The 25,386-nt window shown below is 36.8% G+C and overlaps 3 protein-coding genes across 4 annotated transcripts; 2 read left to right on the plus strand and 1 right to left on the minus strand.

Moving 5' to 3' along the window:
* LOC109833081 lies at window positions 7,162-7,899 on the plus strand. Its single transcript, XM_020400634.1, has one exon. It carries the CDS (start codon window positions 7,294-7,296, stop codon window positions 7,681-7,683), a length of 390 nt encoding a protein of 129 aa, XP_020256223.1. The 5' UTR covers window positions 7,162-7,293; the 3' UTR covers window positions 7,684-7,899.
* Window positions 12,691-21,674, plus strand: LOC109833085 (C-factor). Of its 2 annotated transcripts, XM_020400637.1 has the most exons (7): window positions 12,691-12,954; window positions 14,086-14,238; window positions 14,783-14,876; window positions 16,040-16,122; window positions 16,281-16,434; window positions 16,799-17,030; window positions 21,448-21,674. In XM_020400637.1, exons 1-7 carry the CDS (start codon window positions 12,817-12,819, stop codon window positions 21,464-21,466), a joined length of 873 nt encoding a protein of 290 aa, XP_020256226.1. In that variant the 5' UTR covers window positions 12,691-12,816; the 3' UTR covers window positions 21,467-21,674. The 2 variants fall into 2 exon arrangements, with proteins under 2 accessions (XP_020256226.1, XP_020256227.1); XM_020400638.1 differs by lacking the exon at window positions 21,448-21,674 and having other exon boundaries at window positions 12,692-12,954; window positions 16,799-17,238.
* Window positions 24,472-24,971, minus strand: LOC109832097 (non-specific lipid-transfer protein C, cotyledon-specific isoform-like). Its single transcript, XM_020399538.1, has one exon. The coding sequence runs from the start codon at window positions 24,946-24,948 to the stop codon at window positions 24,598-24,600; it is 351 nt and encodes a 116-aa protein (XP_020255127.1). The 5' UTR covers window positions 24,949-24,971; the 3' UTR covers window positions 24,472-24,597.

Raw genomic sequence — 25,386 nt, forward strand, 5'->3', positions numbered from 1 at the left:
ATCATATATGATATATCTCATTGTTCATGTTGCTTATCCTAGCTTATATTCTTGTTGTATTTCATATTTGCTAGGATAACTTATTAATTAATTTTAATTGGCATTTAATCGGATTAGATTAGCATAAGACCCTAATCACCCCCCTCTAGGGTCTAACAAGGGTTCCAACAGCAGGAAGGGATGGATTATATGGAGATATTTTCCCATATTGTGAAGCTTACAACCATCAGAGTGGTGTTGAGCTTAGTAGATGCTAAAAATCTCTATATTGAGCAGTTGAATGTGAAGACTGCCTTTCTCCATGGTGACTTGTATGAAAAAATCTACATGAAGTAACCTGTTAGATTTATAGAAGAAGGAAAGGAAGAGATGGTGTGTAGGCTCAAGAAAAGCTTGTACGGTTTGAAATAGGCTCCAAGACAGTGATACAAGAAGTTCGATAACTTCATACAGAATAATGACTATGGAAGATACAATTCAGATCATTGTTGCTACTTCAAGAGGTTCGAGTCCAGTTATATCATGTTATTATTTTATGTTGATAACATGTTAGTTACAGGACCGTGTTTAGAAGAGATAAATAAATTGTAGAAGCAGTTGATGAAAGAGTTTGCTATGAAGGATCTGGGTGCAACGAATCAAATTTTTAGGAGTGAATCAGTCGTGATAAAGCTGAAGGGACATTGAAGTTGAGTGAGGCTGGATACATCGAGAAGGTACTTTAGAGATTCAACATGGAGAATGCTAAGCTCGTCGGCACGCCCCTTAGAAGTTAATTCAAATTATATAAGGAGTATTCACCCAAGACAGATACAGAGAAGGAGCATATGAGAAGGGTGTCATATTCATTAGTATTGGTAGTCTTATGTACGCGATATTTTGCACGAGGCCGGATATTACCCATGTAGTGGGAGTTGTGAATAGGTTTACAAGCAATCCAAGGAAACAACATTGGAAGGCCGTGAAGTGGATATTACGATACTTGAGAGGGATTACAGATATGTCATTGTGTTTCAGGAGGAAGAATTTAGTACTGCAGGGATACGTGGATGCAGATTTCACCCATGATCATGATACGAGGCGAAGTACCACAAGGTATGTTTATAACTTAGCATCGAGAGTAGTGAGCTGGGTCTCACGTTTGCAGAAGATAGTAACATTGTTCCGACTGAGGCAGAGTATGTCACAGTGACTGAAGCCAGGAATGAGATAATTTGGTTGACCGGGTGCCTGGAAGAGGTGGATTTGAAGCAGGGGAACAACGTTCTTTATTATGATAACCAGAGTACTATACACCTTACCAAGAATCCAGTATATCATGCCAGAACAAAGCACATTGTTGTACGCTACTGTAGGCAGTAAAAATTACCTAAGAGGATCGACGACACGTTGCAGACTCAATCATCATCCCCAATGTGGTTGACGACTCATTGCAAACTCGATGGGCGTCTTCGGTCGACATCTCCCTGGCTCCCTATCACAAGTCAGGGCCCACTTGGATCATCTCTCGCATAGGCCCCGCCAAGATACTTGGGACAGGGGGGACAGTCGCATTATGGTCACATCCTACAAATTGAGGGATCAACCATGACCTATGCACAAGCGTCAATGCCTACAAGTTGAGGCGGCTGGCTGCCCCCAAGCGGTCACGTCCCACAAGAGCTCGCCTGAAATCCACTGAGCTCGCCCACCTGGTCACTTGCCTATGAGAATAGGCCCACATATTCTACACCCTAGGCTATGATGAGGTGTGGTATGGCCCTCTCTTCAGTGGTCACATCCCAGTCATGGAGCTTTCCTACAAATGTTCTCACCTGATCCGTTGCTTATGAGAGTAAGCCCGCCTACTCACACTTAGGCCATAATCAAGCATGGCCTCCGCCTCATAGTGGTCAAATCTCACGAATTAAGGAAAGGCCCACACCTTGCTTGCCCTATAAGAAGGCCCCTTTGGCCAACGTTAAAAGGGTTCGGCATTAGTTGTTTAGTGGAGGTTGGAGGCTAGCTGGCTGGTTGAGAGGCAAAGGCTCGGAGTTCATCGGCTTCACAGATTGAAGCTTCTACAAACATTGAAGCTTCAAACCGCAACGTCGATCATATCGTCCAAGGGAAGCAAGCTCGATGCAAGCATTCGAGGGAGGCATCCTACCGCTACCGAAAGAACCCGCATTAAACAAGAAGGGCCGACTCTTCGCTTCTGTTGTATTCTTTCTGAATTTCTTAAAAGGATTTGTAATAACACATTTAAATTAATACAAATCACACATTGAGAAACCAAGAATTTTACTCCAAACAGTTACCACTTCATATGCTCGCTGATAGATGATGAGAAGTTACAGTTGAAGAAGATTTTAGGGAGCCAAAATCTTGTAGATATGTTGACGAAAGCAGCGACCATCGACAAACTAGAGTTGTGCGTAACTTCAGTTGGCCTTCACACGTAGAAGACGAAGGCGGGGCTACACTAAGAGGAGAGGCAGGATCGCCGAGATGATATTGATTGAAGAAAGGAATTTTCCAGATAGGAGAAGATTCCTGCAAAGATGGCTGGAGTTTAGGAGATCTCGTTGATGGCGGTTTGGTCTCCAAATGGGAGATTGTTGGTTTCGGGAGTGTAGAACCAAACCTGGAATAGAAAATCACAAACAACACAAAAATCCTCTTATCGGTTGACCGACACAAGCTCATTGGTCAGCGTCGGTCAACCGATGTGAAGCCAAGAACACTACATGAGTTTCGCGACGGTCAGCCGATAGGCTTGCCCTGGTCGACCGAAAGCGTGCACGAGAAATCTTGTAGAAAATAGGGTTCTGGTTGGTCGACCGTCGCCAATACATCGGTTGACCGATATCGGGCCAGACACTTTCCCAGTTCAGCTTGGAATTCGTTTTGGGCTGGGTTTATATATATTTCCTAAAACGTTTTTAGGGTTATATGAGGACGTCTTTGAGAGGGTTTTGACGGCACTTTGAGATCAGAAATCTTAGAGAGAGATTGACCTCTTACGAGCATTGTAATCTTCTTCAATAAATCAAAGACTTTCTGGTGTGTCTCCCGAGAACGTAGGCACTTTTGTCGAACCTCATTAAATCTGGTGTTTTCTTCTTTTGTTCTTTTTTTTCCTGCAAGTTTTCTTTTATTTGCTATGATTGCTTGCTTACTTTCGACACAAATACTTGTCCTCTTACTTTGTTGCTTCTGGTTGAAACTAGAGAGTGTAAAGTACTATAGCTAAGCATAAATCCAAGGTCATTTATTCACTATCCATCCACAATGAGATCATGTGCAAAATTCAAGCACAAAACAAGTTAACAACAACAGGTTAGGGTTTGGGCCTGAACTAGACACCTCAACCATCCAAGCTTATCTTAGCAGGACCTACACTAGGATTCATGTCTTTAGTGAAGGGATTCATGTAATCAAGGGCTTCGCTCACATTCTCAAACCTGCACCGCGACTCTACTCTCCAAGTGGTAGTCGTCTTAAACCCAATCAAATAATCAAATCAAGGCTTATTTGCTCATAGACTATCTGTACTATTGCGTTGTGTCACTTATCACCTCTTAAATTTAATAACAACAGACTAGCCTCTCAAAACTGAATTCTATTAGAGATTTGTGTTAGATAGACCATTTGCACTACCGCTCTACGCCCTCCGTCCCTCCTTCCTCATCATCCGCTCTATCTTTGCCACAAACCTCTCCAGAAATGAGAGGAAACATGGAATGCAACGAGGACATTCAGTTCAATTCCAGATGGCCGATCTGCCAATATCAAACTGAAGGATAACAAGTGACATACCATCGATAGTAAAGGGGTTGTTAGACCCTAGAGAGGGGGTGATTAGGGTCTTATGCTAATCTAATCCTAATTAATAGCAATTAAAATTATGTTGATCAATTTGTTCTTACAAGAATAAATATGATATGAATATGAGCAATAAAGATGAATAATATGTACGCCAACCAAAACACAAACACACGATATGTTCACGAGGTTCGGTCCCCACGACCTACGTCACCGCTCCTCACCTCGAGGAGATATCCACTATCACAATCTGGTTTGGAAGCCGGAACTTCTACACACTCGGTTTACAAGTTCACCGAAAACTCTCACACTACACAATCACTCAACAATCACACTTTACACACTAAGTGTAGGAACCTAGCCCGTGTCCTCCTCCTCAAGTGCTCGATTACAACCTCTCCCTAGGTTCGTCAATCGACGCCACTCCTATTGGATTTGACCCCGTCTCTCTCTCCTCACACTTCTCTCGGTGTACAAGTGTGTTACAAGTGAATCTCACAAATAAAGGTTCAATACAAGAATTTGTTCTTAAATAACAAATGAGAACTCAGTGAAGCTCACACTCACTAAATCTCACACTACAACCCATAATATATAATATGAGAATATCAAGCTCAATAAGTGTGTGTGATAATAGTGAATGAAACTCAATAAATATAACTCAATGAATATAGCTTAATCAAATGAAAGTGAAATAATAAGCTATATAGGGAAGAGTTTAGAAAACTTCTCAATGAACAAGAAGAGCTGAAGAAATGATGATTCCAATAGGGTTTGAAAGCCTCTTCTTGTTGTAGAAAAACTTCTCTTGAAAACAGATTGATGAAACAACTCTTAAACAGCTCTTAAACGCGATTAATAACTTGTTAAACAACAAACTTGGATTTCTTGGATCTTAGAGAAGAAGAGCAGCAATGGAGTATATATAGCACCCCAATACAACAGCTAGAAATAAGTAAAAGATCAAAAAGTCTATTTGAAAAAACTAGCCGTCATTCTGACAACTCGGCGGTCGACCGGTCCGGTCGACCGCTTAGTTCAAAAACCCAGAGAACGAAGATTTAAAGCTGGCGGTCGACCGACGGAAATTTCGGTCGACCGTTTTGAAAATTTCGGTCGTCCGATATAAATTCTGGTCGACCGGAGGGCTCTCTGGAAAATTACTCAGAAAAGGAACAACTGTCGGTCGACCGTACCGGTCGACCGAATTCTGATATATGTAAAAATTCAGGTTTTGGGGCTAGTTTGAAAATCCAGAAAAAAATATCAAATCAAGTTCAAAAATAATGAAACTTTGGGAAAAGTTTCTAAATGATAAAATAAACATGTTTGAAAAAGAATTTCTGGAAAATCAATTTTACTTTGTGAAAACTACCTGTTTTTAAGAATGCTTAGAAAACCTGTAATTTTATGAAAGTGAACTTTGATATAGGACTTGTAAATATTCATATATATATTGTGCATATAATATATGTATATAGTGAAGTATGAAAGAGCTGTAAACATGAGATAAAGATATTTTAACAATGTTTAATGAAAAATCATCTATAAGATAGAAAACGTCAAAAATCGTGTTAAGTGTATATATATTGAGCTTAGATATAATCATACTATATATGTAAGTAAACTAAACATATACCTAGGTAAATCCACGCAAATGAACTTGAATCTTTAACGCTTGATTGACGTGTGTTGAAATACCTGAAGAGAGAACATAAACACAAAACACTAGAAAACTTATTAGTAATAAATTGTTTGTCAAATCATCATCAAAACTATAGGGTCAACAATATAGAGAAGTAATATTCTGGGTCGTCCTCGGGAGGAGTGCTAGCTAACGCTGAGTAGCGATCTTTTGATATGAAGAGGATCGACTAAGTCTGCCTCTCGAGTCGCCTTTGAGGAATGATGCCAACTCGACTGGGGGAGTAACGGCTCGGTTTTCCTTCAGGTCGACTCTGAGGAGTGTTGAATCTCTGGAATATTGATTTTCGTACCAACTAACACCGCCTTCCGAGTCGGCAGATCGCGTCGGCTTGGTTGAGGGGTCGAGATGCCTTGAGTCGACTAACAATATCTTCCGAGTCGGTCCGCCTGGTGGGTAAAGGTGTCGGCTCATCAGATCATACATTTGGAAATAATTGTACCCCATAACATATGCCTTGAGAGGAACTTTGCTTTCTTGGTAGATGGAGAGGAAACGGCTATGGACGTGTGGTCAAAGTTAAAGAATACGTTCATGACGAAGAGTCTAACAAATCGGATCTACTTAAAATTCAAATTATATACTTGCAAGATGTAGGAAGGCTCGTTAATCAGTGAATACATCTATAAGTTTGATAGGATCATATCGGATTTGAAGGACATTGATGTGACAATAGAAAAATATATTCTATTATATTATATAAATAATATAATGTAATAATATAATATTATATTATAAAAAGAAAATTTTAATATATTATTATTTATAAAAGTTAATATATTAATGACAATAACACATTCAGATAAAATTAATTAAATATATTAATATTTGAAAAAAAATTATTTAAGTGTTATGATATAATATATAAAGTAAAGCTCCTATAGACTTAAATGGATAGGAGCACTTGTCCACTAAACTTTTTATCCCTTCATTATGCTTTAAGATTTGTGCTACACATCAATGCTATTTTTGAGATTTGTGTCTTCACTTGTATCATATGCTAGCACAAATTTCAATGCAAAATCAATGGATAAAAAAGTTGTTGGACAAAAGACTCCTATCCACTTAAGTTTATATTAGCTTTAATATTTATTATAAATATGTACAGTATATAACATTATAATCTATTAATTGTATAATATTATAACATGTTAATTATATATATAACATTATAATATATTAGTTAAAATAGATTATATTATAATTAATATTTAATATATTAATAATATATTTAATACTAATGTTATAAAAGATCAAACTATTGTTGGCCAAAAAACACTTGCTATTGTGTTTTAAAAACACTTTTAAAGAAAAACACCACGGAGTTTTGAAAACATCATACCACAAGCACCATGATATCTGAACATATACCCTAAACTTCCTGATCTGTACGTTTACCATTTCTAATACTTCTCTAATATGGACTGTTACTAGAGTTCAAAAACGGTTCAGATCTGGGTCTCTACCCACCTGACCCTTACCAATCTCCTACACCCAAAACAAAAATAGTACATTCCTTCACACGATTATGTTGGTGACTTTTTGCTTCTAAACAATCTCCGTCTGTTACAATTTAGGTCCCCCATTTAATTAAGCACGGGCCCATGTAGGTTTAGTTTTATTTAGTTTCAGTATCAATTGGCCCCCACTGTTTTAATTACGGGGATAAAACGACGTGACACCTAACCCTCTCTCACAAAATTCCACATTGTTAAGATCTTGTACAAGTGAGAGTGTATATTAAGACACCAACTCTTAGCTAGTTTTCATTCTAAGCTAAGATGAAGAAAATGAATGTTCTGTTGAAGAAATGCAAGAGCCTCTCAAAGCTGGGGAGGTCCTCATCTTACAGCAGCCTGAGGTCCAAATCCAATAGCTACATCCAAGACTGGGAGGGACCCGCGAACGAAGATGCTAAGGAGGCCGCGGTGGTCTTCGTGGGGAGCTCGAGGAGGCGGTACACGATAAGCTTGAAGCATCTGAATCATCCTTTGATAAGCGCGCTGATTGATCGATCGAAGATTAATGAGAATCATGGGGATCAGAAGATATCGGTCAAGTGTGAAGTTGTGCTCTTTGATCACTTGCTGTGGATGCTGGAGAATGCTGATCTTGACGAGGTGGTGGCTGATGGTGCGCTGGAGGAACTGACTCAACTCTATGCTTGTTAAGGAGGTTGTGTTTAATTAAGATTTAGTTTAACATTATTAGTTTTTGAGAGATGTGGAAGTTATGATGTATCTCTTTTAATTGACTTGGTGTAACTATGTTTTGTGAGAGAGAGAGAGATTGCCAATGCTGTTAAGTTGATGCATTGAGGTCGGTGTTATCAACGTGTTGTGTTTTTATATGAAAAGTATGGAATGTGTTTGCTTGCTTAATAAAGATTACAGAAGGTGATTAGTTGCTACATTTCTTTTTTCTCTTGTTATTTACACGATCTGTTAATGTACGGCCATGATCTTATGTTGAATGGAACTCTGGAGTGAGTACAGTTTTGTGAAGTTGAATTTTAACTGTCTGAATATATTACTTAATGATCTGGTTGAAAAATTCTCTGTTGGATATGACAGTAAAGAGGATACAAATAGTTAACTAGAATAAAAGAAAAATGGTTTATAAAGTGATTATGATTTAGATTAGTGTCATTCATTTGAGGGACTATGTCTAGTATTGCATACGCATCCAGCTAAACAAGCAATAAATTGTGATTTTGGTCCCCAGTTGGTTAAGGGGGCAAAAAAATGCAGGTGGCTTGCTTGAATAAATTTTACATGTATTAAGGGGCTGTTTGGTTACACATTTTTTGAGAAAATTTTTCTCAAAATATCTGACAATGGTAAATTTGTAATTAAAAGTTTTTCAGAGATTTCTGTAAATTGTGTTTGGTTCAACAAAAAATTTACAGAAATATTTTCTATAAAATATCAAAACCTACCAAATTTTACAAAAAGCAATTTCCTATCAAAATGAGAGAAAATCATCAGAAATTTGACACATACCATATTTAATTAAAAACCTACCAAATCTTGTTATTTTCTATAAAGTTATGAGCTATTTTCTTATTTTGAACCAAACAAGCAAAGTATAAAAAACAAGAAAATTGGTACTTTTTGATTTCTCAAAACTTTTCTTATAATTTTTTTAAGAAATACAAGGAAATCATATTTTAGGTGGAAAACATTTCCTATAATTTCTAGAAATTGAACCAAACACCCCCTAAAACTAGGGGTTTGCTGCAATAAGTACAAAACGGTGGCTGCTGAACAGCTAATTGGTCGCTATAAATTCTTGCGGATCAGAAAATTATCAGAAATTACTTATAGAAAATTAAGCTGAGCAAATTCCAGATGTTAAATATCATTAAGCCACAATGAGCAAACATATGAAACCTATTCCACTCTAAAGATCCATGAAAGGCAGTTCTAATTTCAGAAAGGGGTGGGGGGATCAGTGATAATTTATACTTCTATAAAAAGAGAATTAGGGTACGGTGTTAAAACTTTTAGTTTTTTTTGCCCTCTCAAATTAACTATGCCATTATCTCTAATTAATCTTTCATTAAATAAATATAACCTCTCACAACTCCTCATCTTCCTAAATAAATATAATTATCAATAATATTATAACTATTAATTGTTTAAAAATAATAAAATAATTTAATTTATAAAATAAGTATACACAATTATTAGTAGTAACCAATTAAATTATTATAATAATTATTTATGAATTATAATAAAAAATAAAATGATAGTATAAATAGAATAATATATTACTAAATACTATTAATAATTATATTATAATTCAATGAGCAATTAAATAAATAGAATAAATTTCGAATCACATAAATAGTGTAATTAATTTAATAATATCCCATAAATAATGAATTAACTATTTATTTAATATTATATTATTAAATAAATTAAATAAATAAATTAATATTATTTTTAAAGAATTTTCTCAAAGATTATTACATGATACTTAATAATCTATACTTGGTAATGATTACAAACTAACCTTTTACAAAAAATAATAAAAAATTATAAAATATTTATAGTACCAAATTATTTAAGAGCATAAAAAATTAGACAAATATTTTATAGTATATAGACAACATAATTATTTTAATAGTATTACTTGAACTAATAATTATAATATTAAATAAGGTAAATTACGGTAAACCCTATGAACTTTTAGCATTTTGTAGTAAATAGACCCTATGAGCTTTCAAAATCATACTAAACCTCTAATAACTTTTGTAGAAAACCCCCAATATCTTTTAGATAAATTACACAAAACCCCCAATAATTTTCAAAATGCCTTTTTATGCCATTTTTTGGTTCTAATTTATAGGGGGTTATTTGTAAATTTTAGAAAGTTATTGAGGGTCTTCTTTGAAACAGAAAATTCATTAGGGGTTTAGTGTAATTTTAAAAGTTCATATGGGCATAAGGGTTTAGTGTAATTTACCCTATTAAATAATTATAATGATAAGTAATTGTTACAATATGTTGTAGGTATCAAGTAAAACTATCTATGAAACATCAGGAAAAAGCTAGCAAGATTAATGCAACTTAGTTAATTTAGGGTTAAGTTAACAAATTTCAAGTTGGAGGGGCATATTTGAGAGAACTGGGGTGGGGTGGGGTGGGATGGGGGGGTTCGTCACCTAGAACTTAAAATTGTAAATGGGATAATCTGTGGGATAAATTTTTAAGGTGTTGTCACATAGAACTAAAACTAGAACAAAATTTTATAGTGTTAGTCAAGTAGAACTCTAACAAAACTAGAATTAGGATAATGGTACAAAATTATCCCACTTTTTTATTTTTCTATACAAAAATGAGAGTTCTAGTCTCTCAAATTATTCCAAGTTTTATCTTGGAACTAGGTGGTAAAAAACTATAACTCATATTTATTTTGTTATTTTTTATTTTTTTATACTTTTTTTTCTTTGCTTCTTTCCTACTATGGTTATCACCATCATTAGACCATCATTATAATAATAATTGTCAATATCTTATAGTCTAACTAAAAGTTATTTTACAGTAAAGAGCATTCTGATAAGCAATTATCAATCAACAATAGTAAGTTTAAAATACATAAATAGTACTTATATCTTCAAAATGCATAAATATATATTTCATGGTTATAAAAATTTATCTCACGTTATTTTATCAAAATATACCGCTTCACAAAATTGTTCCTATTTATCCCACTAAAATATTCCACTAGCGAAAAATTATTCCACTTTAACAATTAACCCATTTTGCATGAAAATGTCTCAATTGACTAATACCCAGAATTGATAGTTTTATTTAAGAACAATTTAGATTTGGAGACTTATTTAAAAAAAAGATTAATATTGGGCAATTATTATAAGAAAAACTTTCAATAACTACACAATAATAATTACTTCATACATTTCTTTTTTTTAGCAATCTTATTATACAATTTTATTATTAACATATAGTTTTACTGATTAATAAAAATTTTAAAACTTAAAACATTTACGTTCACATGCAAAGCACGTGCATATACTAGTTATAGTTAAAAAGAGTAAGAGAAATATAATGCATCAATTTTATATTGATCTTCGTATCTTTTTGGTTTTAATTTCTAGGAATTTAATAAGTTGGTCTCTATGGTTAAGTATTCCGGACCTTTGATATGAGGTATGAATATTGCTACTTATATAACTAATATGAAAAATATAATAAATAGAAATCTTATTTTAAGTAGCAAACATACTGAAGTTACAATTTATTATACATGTCGGCAGTAGTAAATCAAACATGGTTCAAACTTAAATGTTCATTTCTTTCCCTGTCATTGTCTAAATCGTTCATTTTCCATGGCTATTATAGACTAGCATGTTCTAAACTATCAAAAGGAGTTAAGTAGGTCAAAAGGAATTTATTAAACACCCCCCTCAGTGCATCCTTAAACAAGATAAATTAGATGAGTGTTGTCTTATATCTTCAAGTGGGCAATGATGTTGAAATTTGTTGCTTAATATAATGATTTGCATCAACTAGGTTCTGCTCATAATCATTAGTACTACTCTTTCTCTCTAAACAATGTGATTATATGGATTCTTAAGTTGACAAAATTTATCAAGGGATCCAAATGATTTCAACTCCACCTACAAGTCCCGAGCATGAGACAAGGGATAACATGTAGTGACATTAGCTCAACATTCCCACGAAATTGTTGAAACTGCAAAAATTCGGGTCCTTTGGGTTTATATTATTCTATAACTCAACTTTGGTGTGATTTTGGCCTACTTTTATTGGGGATATCAATGTCCAATAGGATTGAGTCAAGTCTTTTGGTCCAAGACTTAACCCACATGCCAATATTTGTGGATCTCGATAGTTCAAGTCAAACGGAATAGAGTTGAGCACAAACACCAAAATTCCTAACTTTTCTACTTCTGTTCCATCAACATGGGAGCTGTGACTCAGAGATCGCTGAGTGTTGGGTCAATTTTGCTTACTAAGAGGACAATTCTTTAAAGAGCTGAACTAATAGTCAAGGAATAACCATAATTTCTGATTTAAATACGGCCGCTATAATAAAAATGTTGATATGATTATTATTAGATTGAAAGCTCCAATATAAATAATTGTACAATGTGAGGTGTAGTTAAAAAATTTCCATCAAAATACTTACACAATTCCTCAAGCTAATGAGGCGTCACTTATAACTGAAAATCTATTCACTGTTTTCAACGAGAAAAATCTAATGGGCCTAGGAACCTTTGGTTCTCACAGAGAGAGTACTATCGATAAAGATGGTTATCATCCGAATGGATAGTTGGATAAATTTGCTTCCTACTCAATAGTTTTAAATTCAGATTTGAATATTTTTACCGGCTTTCTTGTGATTGAGATGTATATTATTCCTCGAAGGTTTTCTTAAGAGAGTTGAGCACTCTGATAGTGTTTTCCATATCACAAAAAATAAAAATATACAATGATAGTTTAGAACTTCCATGAAAAAAAAAGAATAAAATGCAATAAAAGAAAAAAAAATGGATTTAAAAAAATATTGCAGTTTCGTAAGTGGGAAGATTTTGTGGCGTTGTTGTACACCTGTCCCTATTTAATGTAACCGTATACGGATAAAGCTTTAAATACAACAATATCTAAGCCGCACCAATCTCCATCTGACTCCAATCTGACCTTCTCTGCGAAGAAAGCTGAAAGCCCGAAAGGGGAAAAGCGAAAACGAAACCCGACTGTACACTCAATTACTGGGAAGAAAGTTCTCATCTTTTCTCCCTTCATTTTCGGTGAAATATGTTGAAATTTCTAATAATTAAAGCCCCAATTTTCATGAGATCGGTTCGAAGGGCTCAATTCTGTAGCTCAGCGGTGCAATGGGAAGGTGGGGTCTCAATGGTGCAGGGCGCTTCAAGAGGAATTGGCCTCGAGTTTGTGAGAATTTTGCCCTAATCCATTTCATAACCCTTTTTGATTTTCTTTATTTTATTTTATTTTATTTTTGTAATTCTGTTAGCTTCTTAGTAGTAGAACTCATATCTTTCTCAAATTTTATGTATTAATTAAATTTGAAGTATTTTAAAGGAGAACGTATGGTTTGGATGACTCCTGAATATTGTAAGAATCCTGAATATTGTAATGTTTTCGCAGGATAATACAAATGTGTCCTTTTCAGTTATTTTATCTCTATGTTGCTACAAGAAACATAGAAACAAGTCATGCTTAGAAGAACTACTTCTGCTTAAATTTAGTGGAAGTAAGTTGTAGTTTTCCAAATTTAGTCGTCTAACTTATACCATGTATTTTGCATCCATGTGATGGATTAGACCATTGCTCAGCTTTGCTTGGTCTATTTGTATGTTTGAGCGGAGTTGACTCCGAACACAAATTGATAGCATTGCATGTTGGTGTTCTAAATCTTTCATGGCTAGCTCTTAGGCAGTGAATGTATTTAGTGACAATTTGGTTCTGCTATGGGACATTTTCTATGTTATTTTCTTCCTAAAACCTAGAGCCTAGAACACTGGTTATATGTTCAAATGAATAACAGAAATTTAAGTCCTAGCTATTGATATAAAGTTTGACCATAATCATCTATGTCCTCTTGCATATTAAGTCGGTCAATGACTATATTGGATATCGAATGTGTGGGACTGAAATATTATTCTTTCTTTCCTGCATGACATCCTTTATCATCTTTTTGAATTCTATTAAGAAACTCTGGATATTAAACGATTGCCTATAGAAGATGTCGAGACGACCATCTTAATAATAGCCTCTGGTTTATTTTCTTTCTATCATGATTGAATAATTTTCTTTGTTGACGAGGCCATTGAATCAATTCATATTGCTCTATTATACATTACAGCTGGAGTAATTGTGCTCCATTTTAATATTTACATATAATAAATAAGACAAAAGACTCCACGTCATATTGCTCTATCGAAATCTTTTGTAGAAATTGTAATGTTATGTAAAAAATATTCGATGAAAATGGCCAAGGACATATTTTCCTCAAGCTTTTCATTTTTTTTTGTGATTGAGTAGATATATGGTGAATGATAGGTGAGGCAACTACTGGGGAGAAATGCAAAAGGCCATGTGATTGCTACTTGTCGGAATCCTGATGGTGCAACAGATCTTATTGAGTTGAAAAGGCAGTTTGCAGACCGCCTCAATATATTGCCATTGGATTTGACGAATGAAAGTACCATAGAGGTAATTGCATCTTCTTTTCTTGGGTTGCAGCATTTTTAGATATGCTGTGTGTTCTTTCGCCACATTCAGCAATTTGTCTATTTGCAACCAAAATCCATAGTATTTGTTTGCCTTAGAAAAGCATATAACAAGATGCTTGTTGACCATTGATTACTACTGTTTAGCAAGGTGTCCTTTGGTTAACTCGTCTCAACTATGAAACCTCTTTTCCTAGACATTATTGGGGTATATTCTGATTATTCTAGCATCATCAATAGGTTAAAGTGGTTTCTGTTTGCAAGAAAGCTATTTCTTTCCTTTTCTTCTGTTTTCTCCTGAAAAATCGAGAGAAGACTATAGTGAGCTTCAGGTGGTGAAGCCTGAGATGACTTCTGGTACAAAGTATTGAAATGCAATTTTTGTTGCAATACACTTACAAATATTGCATTGTCTCTGAGCTAGCATTATCGATAAATGCCCCCATCTGATATCATTATGTAAATATGCTGCTTATAAAGGTTATAATATCGCATCTTAAGTTCTTTCTCATGATGGTTTTATGCAGGAAGCAGCAGCCGCTGTTAAAGACAATTATGGGTCTTTAAACCTACTTATCAATGCTTCTGGGATCCTTTCAGTACCTAATGTACTGCAGCCAGGTGCGGAACCTTCAATATGAAGTACCTGTGTTTCATCCTAGTTACCAAGGATGTTAAATATTGATAATTTTCAACATAACTCTGATAGGATTTTGATTTTGTAGACAAGATTCTTCTAGTATGATTCTTTCAGTTTCTAACGAGTGGTACAAGTCTGGAATAAATACCGGGCTTTTGAAATTACAGTGTACAGTCACCATACAGGATGTTTGTTGACTCTTTAATCACTGTTAGGAATATTGCTTAGCTGAAGTTTCACTATTCAGAACTTCATTTGGATCAGATCTCTGCCATTCACAATCAAAGGAAACAAGGAAAAAGAGATAATTAATTAAATGAAAAAAGTACAATTTTGCATCATAGTCCTTAAGTAAATTAGCAATTCAGCACTTTTTCCTATATACATTTATCACATGCATTTTTAAGAGAGGTGTTTGCAAATTCTACCTCATTTATTTTTATATACATGTGTTTAATTCTCGTCTTCTTACCTCAACGAACCTTCTGTTTAGTTTTATTTGCTAAGCCTCCTAAGTGAATAGTTGTGCCTTACTTGAAATTATTGGACCCTGATCAATTCATGGGTGGAAAAAGAGATTTAAACAACCATTCACAACATAGTTCTGAGATTTGGTTTTCAAGTATGTGTGAAGCAACAGCCTGAATAACCTTATAAAAACTTAAAACTCGGTCATCTGGTCCTTTCAAAGCTGTCTTTGGTGGAACCTATTTTCATTTAAAAATTCTGTTTAATCATAATATAGTTGGCCATGCAAATGTATTGACTTGTCCAGGAACTCTTATTTTGATCATGAGTTCACATTTATTTGATTAGAGTACCTTCCTTTCAGAATAATCATTTATTTAAAATAATGCTATTTAGCTATGGACATTTCAGAGTTAGTCTTAAGAAAACTTTTATCCTTAGTGCACCAGTCGAAATGCTACTGAAAAGGCATTTCCAAAGCCAACGGCTCCATATTATCTTGCATCTGTTGGTAATGAACCATTATTTTGTCAAGGAACGCCTTGTTCAGATCATGATAACACAATTATCTGCTCCGATGTCAGTTTTACTTAAATAATTGGCCCAATAAAGTTTAATATAGATTTCATGTTAATCCTGCTTCCGTTGATGAAGTTTTTTCCATCTATTAGTACAGAAACAACATTGAGGAAAGTAGAAAAGTCGTCTCTGATGCTCGCATATGAAGTCAATGCCGTTGGCCCCACTTTAGTGATCAAGGTAAATTACAAATTCAATTTTTTGTAGTTTTTATCTTCATTCATTAATTTATGCATGTAAACTCTTACTATTTGTTTGTTGGTGACCCGTCAGACTTGACTCTAATAAGACCTGAGAATTTGTATGGCTAACTTCTTCCCTAATTTTGTCTCAAACAGCACATGTGGCCACTTCTTAAGGTTGGAGGTGGCTCTAGAACCGAAAGGGAATTTGCCGTGGTGGCAAATATGAGTGCTAGAGTGGGCTCCATTGGAGACAATGGCTTGGGAGGATGGCATTCGTATCGTGCTTCAAAAACAGCACTAAATCAATGTAGGCTAATGTACTTTATATCTGCCAAGTTATGTTTCATGTACTTATTTTCTATCAGTTTCAAGGTAGTATAAACATACTTGATCCAATTGCATCAAGTGGATGCTGAATATTGCCTGATCAGAATGTGCACAACACAACTTTTACCATTTACTGTCTTCACAAACATCTTTTGTTCTAAACTGAGTTTAATTTTTTTAGAATAATGTGCATAAATGAGTCAGCATGACACTCAACAGTGTGCAAATCTAGGCTCTTAGAATTTTTAATACACTGTCGATTTTTATGTTTAAGAACTTTAAGCGGTTGATTTATGGAGGCTTGCTGCATTTTCGACTTAACAATCTTCGATTAAAATATGCAGTGACAAAGAATATATCTGTGGAGTTTGCTCGGAGAAAGGATCCAATCATTTGCATCCTATTACATCCAGGAACTGTGGACACAGATCTTTCGAAGCCTTTCCAGAGGAATGTTCCTCAGGGCAAGCTTTTCACAGCGGAGTTCTCAGTGCAAAAGCTCCTAGGCATCATAAACAATGCTAAAGCCAGTGATAGTGGGAAGTTCTTTGCCTGGGATGGTCAACAGATTCCATGGTAAAATAATGTTCTACTCAGATCAATACTTCAGCCATGCTGCAGCTTTAAAATCAGATTGGTAATTGACCTGAAGCACACATTGCTTCACTTCACCTGTTTTCTTGGACGTGTACAATGAAACATTTCTTTCATTGTATTCTTTTTATTTAGTAATGTTTCAGAAATAAGCCTATTATTTTTCCTTTTTTATTGCGTTCTTTTCCTATTTTACTTTGTGGTTAGCATGTCTGCGCACTTAGCATTTCCAAGTTTACATTTATGCCTTGCCATGAATTTATTCTAGCATTTCCAAGGTTATCCTAAAATTCCTAAAAGTCCGACAGGAAGCTATCCATTATTTTCTTTTGTTGGATCAGCGACGGGTGTTAGTCTAAGGGATGTAGACTCAAAGCTGGAATCAAACAAATTGTTGGATAGCAGGTTTCTTAATCTGTTTTAGTAACAGAATTCTTAATCTGTTTTGGTAACAGGTTATTAGGATTCCTAATCTGTTTTGTTTTTTGGTTTTAGAATTTGTAGTCTATTTTGGTTTTAGGTTTTCTATATATATGGAACGTCTTAGAAGAGATTAGACATCAGAAAAAGAGGGTTTTAAGAGAATTGTTCAGAGAGATCTCAGGGAGATTAGATCCTATTTGTGGGCATTGTAATTTTCTTCAATATTAATAAAAGAATTGTGTGGTGTGGCTCCCAAGGACGAAGCACGATTGCCGAACCTCGTTAAATCTGGTGTGTTCTTTCTTGTTTACTTTTCTGCAAGTTTTTATCTTTTATTTGCTGTGATTTTTCCTACTTTCCTACTCTAAAACACAAGGTCCAGAAGGGCAAGGGTTCAATTTGATTGTTTTGAATCCCCAACAACTAGTATCAGAGCTCGTTCAGAAGGATTGTGAGAGAGCCATGACAGAGGAAAGCAAATCTAAGACCGAGAAGTTTGACGGTTCAGACTTTACCTATTAAAAATCACAGATGGAGGACTATCTGTACCAGAAAGACTTGTATCACCCGTTGATGGGCAAGACTAAGGGAAAGACTATCTGTACCAGAAAGATTTGTATCACCCGTTGATGGGCAAGACTAAGTGAAAGAAGAAAGAAGAGTCAGACGAGGATTAGGAGATACTGGATAGGAAGACTCTAGGGCAAATCCGGTTGTCGCTCGTCAAGACAGTTGCACATAACATATTGAAGGAGAAGACGATGGTGGGGTTTATGGAAGCGCTCGTGAAGATGTACGAGCAACCGTCTGCCGCAAACAATGTGCATCTCGTCAAGATACTCTTCAATCTCAAGATGGTAGAAAAACGCTCATTCACAATGCACCTCAGCGAGTTCAACACGATTGTTGATCAACTCATCTCCATAGACATCACGTTCGATGCGAAATGCATGTCATATTGATTCTATCGCAGTTGTCGAATAGTTGGGCAGGTTGTGTGACGGTAATCAACAATTCGGCGGGGAAGGACAAATTGAAGCTGAGCGAGATTGTTAGCATGATTCTATCCGAAGATGTTAGAAGGAAATCGTTCGAATCAGAAGGTTCAGGTTCAGTCCTAAATTTCGAGCACAGAGGCAGAAGCCAGAAGAATGGGAATCAGAACAGGAATCGGTCGAAGTCAAACAAGAAGAGGTCAAACTCAAAAGTTAGGCCTATCAAAGGAAAGTATTGGAACTGCGGCCAGGAGGGTCATATGTCTTCAGCTTGTAAAGCACAAAAGAAGGATGTGAATGAGCAGTATCGTGCAGGATGCCTTGATCCTAGCTATGGACAGCGATTCTGATTCCTGTGTCATCGACTCAGGAGTCTCGTTCCACGTCACTGCTAATAGGAAGCTTTTTCATAACTATGTAGCATGTGACTTTGGAAAAGTATACTTAGGGAATAATGAACTATGTAGTGTCGGAAAAGATGTGTAAATACAGTTAAAGGGCTCCAAGTGGAGTCTGAAGAACGTGAGGCACGTATCGAAGCTGAAGAGAAATCTTATTTCGGTTGGCTAGTTTGGAGTAGAAGGCTATATTTCGACATTCACCGGGGATTCGTGGAGGATCTCAAACGGTACTATGGTTGTTGTCCGAGGCAACAAAACAGGAACTCTCTACCTCACCTCACATGCAAGTGACATCCTCGCAATTGTAGCTGACAAAGAGAGTACAGATCTGTGGCACAATAGATTGGGACATATGAGCAAGAATGGGTTGATTCTACATTCATAGGGGAAGCTAATCGGTATTGATTCCGCGAAAGTCGGTGTTTACGAGGACAACATCTTTGGGAAGCAGAAGAGAGTTAGTTTCGAGAAGGGTGGAATGTCACCTAAAGCTCAAAAGCTAGAGTTAGTTCATATTGACGTATGGGGTTCAACTAGCGTGTCTTCTCTTGACGGTTCGACGTACTATGTCACTTTCATCGACAATCACTCGAGGAAGGTGTGAGTATACTTCATGAAACACAAGTCAGAGGTGTTTGGGATCTTCAAGAAGTGGAAGGTCATAGTGGAGAACGAGACAGATCTGAAGGTGAAGTGTCTGAGATCAGACAACGGTGGAGAATACGAGTTGGAGGAGTTCAAGAGGTTCTGTGCTCTAAATGAGATTCGTTTGGAGAGGACTTCCAGGGACACCGCAGCAAAACGGCGTTGCAGAGTGGATGAACATGACATTGACAAAGCGTGCTAGGAACATGTGATTACATGCAGGTATGCCTAAGATATTTTGGACGGATGTGGTGCATACGGAAGCTTACTTGATTAATCATGGGCCATCAGTTCCATTGGATTACGGGATTCTAGAGGAGGTTTGGAGTAGCAAGAAGATCAATCTTTTACATTTACGAGTATTCGGTTGTGTGGCATATGTTCATATCAGTGACCAAGTCAGGGACAAGCTAGAGGCTAAGTCACAGAAGTGCACATTTATTGGATACGACATTGATGAGTTCGTGTATAGTCTTTGGGATGAGAAGAACATGAATGTCATCAGAAGCAGGGATGTGGTATTCAATGAGGAGGTGATGTACAAGAACATAGACAGTGCCAATGATAGCCAAAGCAGTGGGAGCCGCACTACGGATATAGGTGGATCCGAGTACATACATTTGGAGGAACTTTCAGATGGGGGCGACAAAATCAATTCTGACTGAAGAACGGAGGAGGCTTCAGGTGCAGAGAAGACTACCCAGGACGTGGAGCTTAGGAGGTCATCCAGGGTACCCAAACCGAATCCCAGATATCTCTCATCACTTGATTATTTATTTTTGACAGATAGTGGAGAACCGGAGTGCTATGAGGAGGCTATGCAAGTGAGTGAATCTCAGCAGTGGGAGTATGCGATGCAAGAGGAGATGGATTCTCTACACACTAATGAGACACGGGAGTTAGTCCAGCTACCTATACAAAAGAAAGTCTTGCATAACAAATGGGTTTATTAGGTCAAGCAGGAGAATAATGGAAGCAAGAGATACAAGGCCAGATTAGTCGTGAAGGGGTTCCAACAGCGGGAAGGAGTGGACTATACAGAGATATTTTCCCTCGTGACTATTGACAAACTGGAGTTGTGCGCAACTTCAGTTAGCCTTCACGTATAGGAGATGAAGGCGGAGCCACACTAGAAGGATCACCGGGATCGCCGGGTTGATGATGATTGAAGAATGAATTTTTTCCTTGTAGGAGGATGCTTGTAAAGAAGGGAGAGTTCGGGTGAGCTCGTTGATTGTGCTTTGGTTTTCAAGTGGGAGATTGTTAGTCTAAGGGATGTAGACTCAAAGCTGGAATCAAACAAATTGTTGGATAGCAGGTTTTCTAATCTGTTTTGTTAATAAGATTTTTAATCTATTTTGGTAACAGGTTATTAGGATTCCTAATCTGTTTTGTTTTTTGGTTTTAGAATTCCTAGTCTGTTTTGATTTTAGGTTTTCTATATATATGGAATGCCTTAGAAGAGATTAGACATCAGAAAAAGAGGGTTTTGAGAGAATTTTTCAGAGAGATCTCAGAGAGATTAGATCTTATTTGTGGACATTGTAATCTTCTTCAATATTAATCAAAGAATTGTGTGGTGTGGCTCCCGAGGACGTAGGCAAGATTGTCGAACCTCGTTAAACCTAGTGTGTTCTTTCTTGTTTACTTTCCTGCAAGTTTTTTTATCTTTTATTTGCTGTGATTTTTCCTAATTTCCTACTCTCAAACACAAGGTCCGGAAGAACAATGGTTCGATTTGATTGTTTCGAATCCCTAACAACGGGCACCTTTGCGTTAATGTTTCTTTGGGGTTTACCCTCAACATGGAAACAGGACAAAAGCACAAACTTGTAACTACATAATAACGTAATTGAGGATATATGAAACAAAATTTGTCTTTTAGTATTTATGCTGACCATATATCCGTTTATTGTTTGCATGTACTTTGCTTAGGAAAATACCCAATGGCTGAACGAATCGTTACAAATGAGCCCATCCTGTGCTTCAATGATGGGGAGGGGTGTGTCACGTGTGTGTTGGCTTTTGTAATGCTATTTCTCTTCCAGAGATTTTAATCAATTTCTGAATGATTTGTCAATTAGCTACTTCCACATCATTCTCCCATAAGTTCATGACTCGCACAGCGTCCATGAGGACTAATAGAATATATTTTTTTGATCTGCTGCTTGTTATTATAGTTATGATGATGATGATGACAATGGTGGGGAAAATACCCTCACCATCCCATTTTAAGGGAATAGATTCCTCTGTTTTGCACCCATAGGTATCTTGAACCTGTGGGCTCTCCCCTTTCGTTTTCTTAATGTTAATGTTCTCAGATGATCAAAGTATCTCTTGGTTGCTATAATTTATTGTTGTTGGTGCGTTGCTATGGGTTGTTCTGACCTCTTTTTTTCATAGTGTCGTCTCCAAGGCTTTTCTGGTGATCTTTCTGTTTGTGTGTGCATGTAAATTATAATGTTTTTATGCATGCGTCTGCATGTGTATATGGTTATTTGAGTTAGAGCTCTTAGCTGAGCAGCCTTGAAGTGATATCAACAAGAAACATTCCTAATCCCGTTTGACATCCTAGTATGCAGGTACCAGGTATACCTGTTTGCTGTAATCGAAGGAGCCAACATTCTCCCAAACAGCAAGTATATGTGATAAAGAAAATGTAAGCCAGTCAACTACCAATTTTCATTAATAAGCTTTTTAAAGAACCACAAAATCCTCGAAGCACAGAAAACAGACACTTCAGTCTTGGCATGACAAGATCACAATACTTACTAGGAAAGATGAATATCTCAAATGCTGATTTGTTGAAGGCCATTGATCGTCAAGGTTATCCTTTGTTGTGTAATCTTTGTTTCTGTAGCTGACCCGATGAAAATTTTATTATACTTGCGTATATCCTTCTGTGGTACTTGCCTGCTTAGGTTTATCAATTTGATTTAGTTATATTAATTTATTGATGCCGATAACACTGGAGTAGAATATTAGGAATACTAAGTGGAGAGTCCTGCACTTTGGCTTCAAACAAGGAGAAGTATCAGGACCAAATACTCTTCTGTCTGAAAATCGCTAGGACTACATCACCTTAAAAAGACGTACAGATCCTTTATTAAGAGGTTCTACTTATCCCTTTCTTATTCATTTTCCGATTACTTCTGAGCTTCAGTTGATCATATTACAATTGGTGTTAAGAGAAACCGGGAATCCAACTTTGATCCCACAAATCCTCGGAATTTGGACAAGGAACTTATCCTGCACCCCCGGGAACGCCTTCACCCCCATCTTGAGGCACTGGCAGATCCCCCTTCGGTCAGCAACCGTAGTCGCGGTCTTTGCCAACTGCTGCAGCCCAATGCAGCATGCTTGTGGAGGCTTCGGCACTTTGCCTGTGGCGAAGGTCACACATGCTACCGCCTTTGATTCAACAACTCCACAGCTCACAGCAGCATTTGCCTCCTGGATGAAGAGAAGGGAGGAGACGAGGGAGGAGGAAGAGGGCGGCTCCTGCGATCTTCATGGTCGTTGCCAGGGGTAGTTGAAGATTATGTTTTCGGGTGATGGTTTTGTGTTGAGGCGGTATTGAGATTATATAGGGTTTTGTCGGTGTTGGATTTTAAAAAGGTTTGAGCTTTCCAATGTGATACATTGTGGGGCTTGGGTTATCTCTAGAGTTTGCTTTTTTGCAGCTGCATTGAGAAGGATGAATGGATGCGAGAGGGGGGTTTGCATTCTACCTTTGTCTGTATCGAAGTGATTTGTGTTATTATTGTAGGGATATTTTAGCTACATGCAACATATTAGACTCCCAATTTTTTTCGTCTGGTTCTTGATTTAATAAATTGGATAATCCTTGTTCAAGCTTTATCATTAACAATCTGAAATGTGCCTATGCTACTAGTAATACTGAGCTGTTTAAACAGGAAAAATATGTTTAATTTAGGTTTCAGATCAGGATGTTGCTCTGAAGATTAAGGGCTAGGTTTTTATCAATGACATACGATGCAAGGTGTTGTAGTTAAGGCTCCGGTTTTTTTGAGTAAAAAGTCATTGATCGAAATTTCATTGATCAAATCCATTAATAGCATACTAATCATAAAATTTGAAGAGATATCCGAGGAAGTATCACTGGGAGGATGATCAAATCCATTAGTAACATACTAATCATAAACTTTGAGGAGATACCCGAGGAAGTATCACAGAGAACATTATCTCCCAAAGAAGGAAGAAGCATTCAGACTCAAGAGAATCTGGGAAAAGTTTTGAACTATTAAAGTTATAGGTCTCACAGAATCACAACTATCTTCATAATTAAGGACCTGTGGCTAGTGGAGGTAGCACAGAAAAGGGAGCCAGTACGGTTAGTTATATGCACCCTGCTATGTTTCATAGAAGTACGAAGGGAATATGAAACCGTAACCTTCACACGAAAATTTCACTCTGTTTGGACCTGGATTTTGTTTTTGGATAGTGGAGCATCTGCAGGCAGCTGATATAAGGCCAAGATGACATTATGTCAGTATATGAACTATGGTGAAACTCTTGCGTTCACCAAGAATAGAAGCGTTAAGATTATAGTTAACGAGACCCAGCTTGAAATAAATTGGTTGAAAGCAGTTGAGAATGATACGATAATAGTTAGTTTCATTGAGAAGACAACCCTTAATAGAACTGGAGGGAAGAAAAAGATTCATGTAGCCGATTATAAATTTGTGGAGTAACAACACTTTTGTTGCTGTTATTGCCGTTCCTGTTTAGCTAGACTGAAACAATTACAAGGAACAGTTTGGAGTATGTTGATTCCTATGATCCATGCGAGCAATTATTAATGCAGTTCACGTACAGATGTAAATCGAATCGGCTATTGTGCATTAAACATCCACGCGCTAATAAAAAAGAAAAAAAAAAGTAAAAAGAGAGAAGGACAAATCGGAGGAAACAAAGATCAGATATTCTTCCATTGAAGACGATCAGGGATTACATCATGGTCATGAAATACCGTCATCCTTAAAACTAAGGATTTACACTAATCCCTTCATTATTCATCTACTATAGTTCAGAAACTCCTCTATCCTCATGAAGTCCTAAGCTTCAGTTGATCTTGTTACAGTTGGTGTTCAAAGAAACTGGGAATCCAACTTTAATCCCACATAAGCGAGGAATTTGGCTAAGGAACTTATCCTGCACCCCGGGGAACGCCTTAACCCCAATCTTGAGGCACTGGCAGACCCCCCTTCGGTCAGCAACAGTGGCTGCACCCTTTGCCAACTGCTGCAGTCCAATGCAGCATGCGCTGGGCGGCTTCGGCACTTTGCCTGTAGCAAAGGCCACACATGCTACGGCCTTTGATGCAACAACTCCGCAGTTTGCAGCAGCATTTGAATCTTCGATCAAGAGGAGAGAGGAAATGAGGAGGAGGAGGAGGGTGGCTTTGGTCCTCATGGTTGTTTTTAGGAGCGGTTGAAGATTATGTTTTGGGTGATGGTTTTGTGTTGAGGTCGCGTTGAGGTTTATATAGAGGTTGGTTGGTGTTGGATATTGAAAAGGTTTGAGGTTTTCGATGTCATCCGCTGTGGGGCTTGCGTTATCTTGCAACTTGCAAGTGCATGCGTTGAGAGGATGAACGGATGGGAACGAAGGGTTTATACTCTACCTATAGTCTGAATCATAATGATGAAAAACTGATTACCCTCCTAGGGACAAATTAAGCTACATGACTCTGATTTCTTGTCTGTTGCAACTGGACATTTTGTTGGCCGATCCATGACACCAACATCCGCAAACCATAGATGAAACCATAAGTTCATAAATAGACAACAATATAAATAAGAAGAACAAACACCGAGATTTATGTGGTTCGATTGACCATGTTCGATTTAC

The sequence above is a fragment of the Asparagus officinalis genome, chromosome 3 (genome assembly GCF_001876935.1).
Source record: "Asparagus officinalis chromosome 3, Aspof.V1, whole genome shotgun sequence".
NCBI lineage: Eukaryota > Viridiplantae > Streptophyta > Magnoliopsida > Asparagales > Asparagaceae > Asparagus > Asparagus officinalis.

Excerpts from the sequence above, each read along its gene's own strand:
- LOC109833081 (XM_020400634.1), top strand. The coding sequence starts at position 7,294 with ATGAAGAAAATGAATGTTCTGTTGAAGAAATGCAAGAGCCTCTCAAAG.
- LOC109833085 (XM_020400637.1), top strand. The coding sequence starts at position 12,817 with ATGTTGAAATTTCTAATAATTAAAGCCCCAATTTTCATGAGATCGGTT. Across the intron at positions 12,955-14,085 it reads GAGGAATTGGCCTCGAGTTT|GTGAGGCAACTACTGGGGAG; the intron begins GTGAGAATTTTG and ends GGTGAATGATAG. Across the intron at positions 16,435-16,798 it reads AAAAACAGCACTAAATCAAT|TGACAAAGAATATATCTGTG; the intron begins GTAGGCTAATGT and ends TAAAATATGCAG.
- LOC109832097 (XM_020399538.1), bottom strand. The coding sequence starts at position 24,948 with ATGAGGACCAAAGCCACCCTCCTCCTCCTCCTCATTTCCTCTCTCCTC.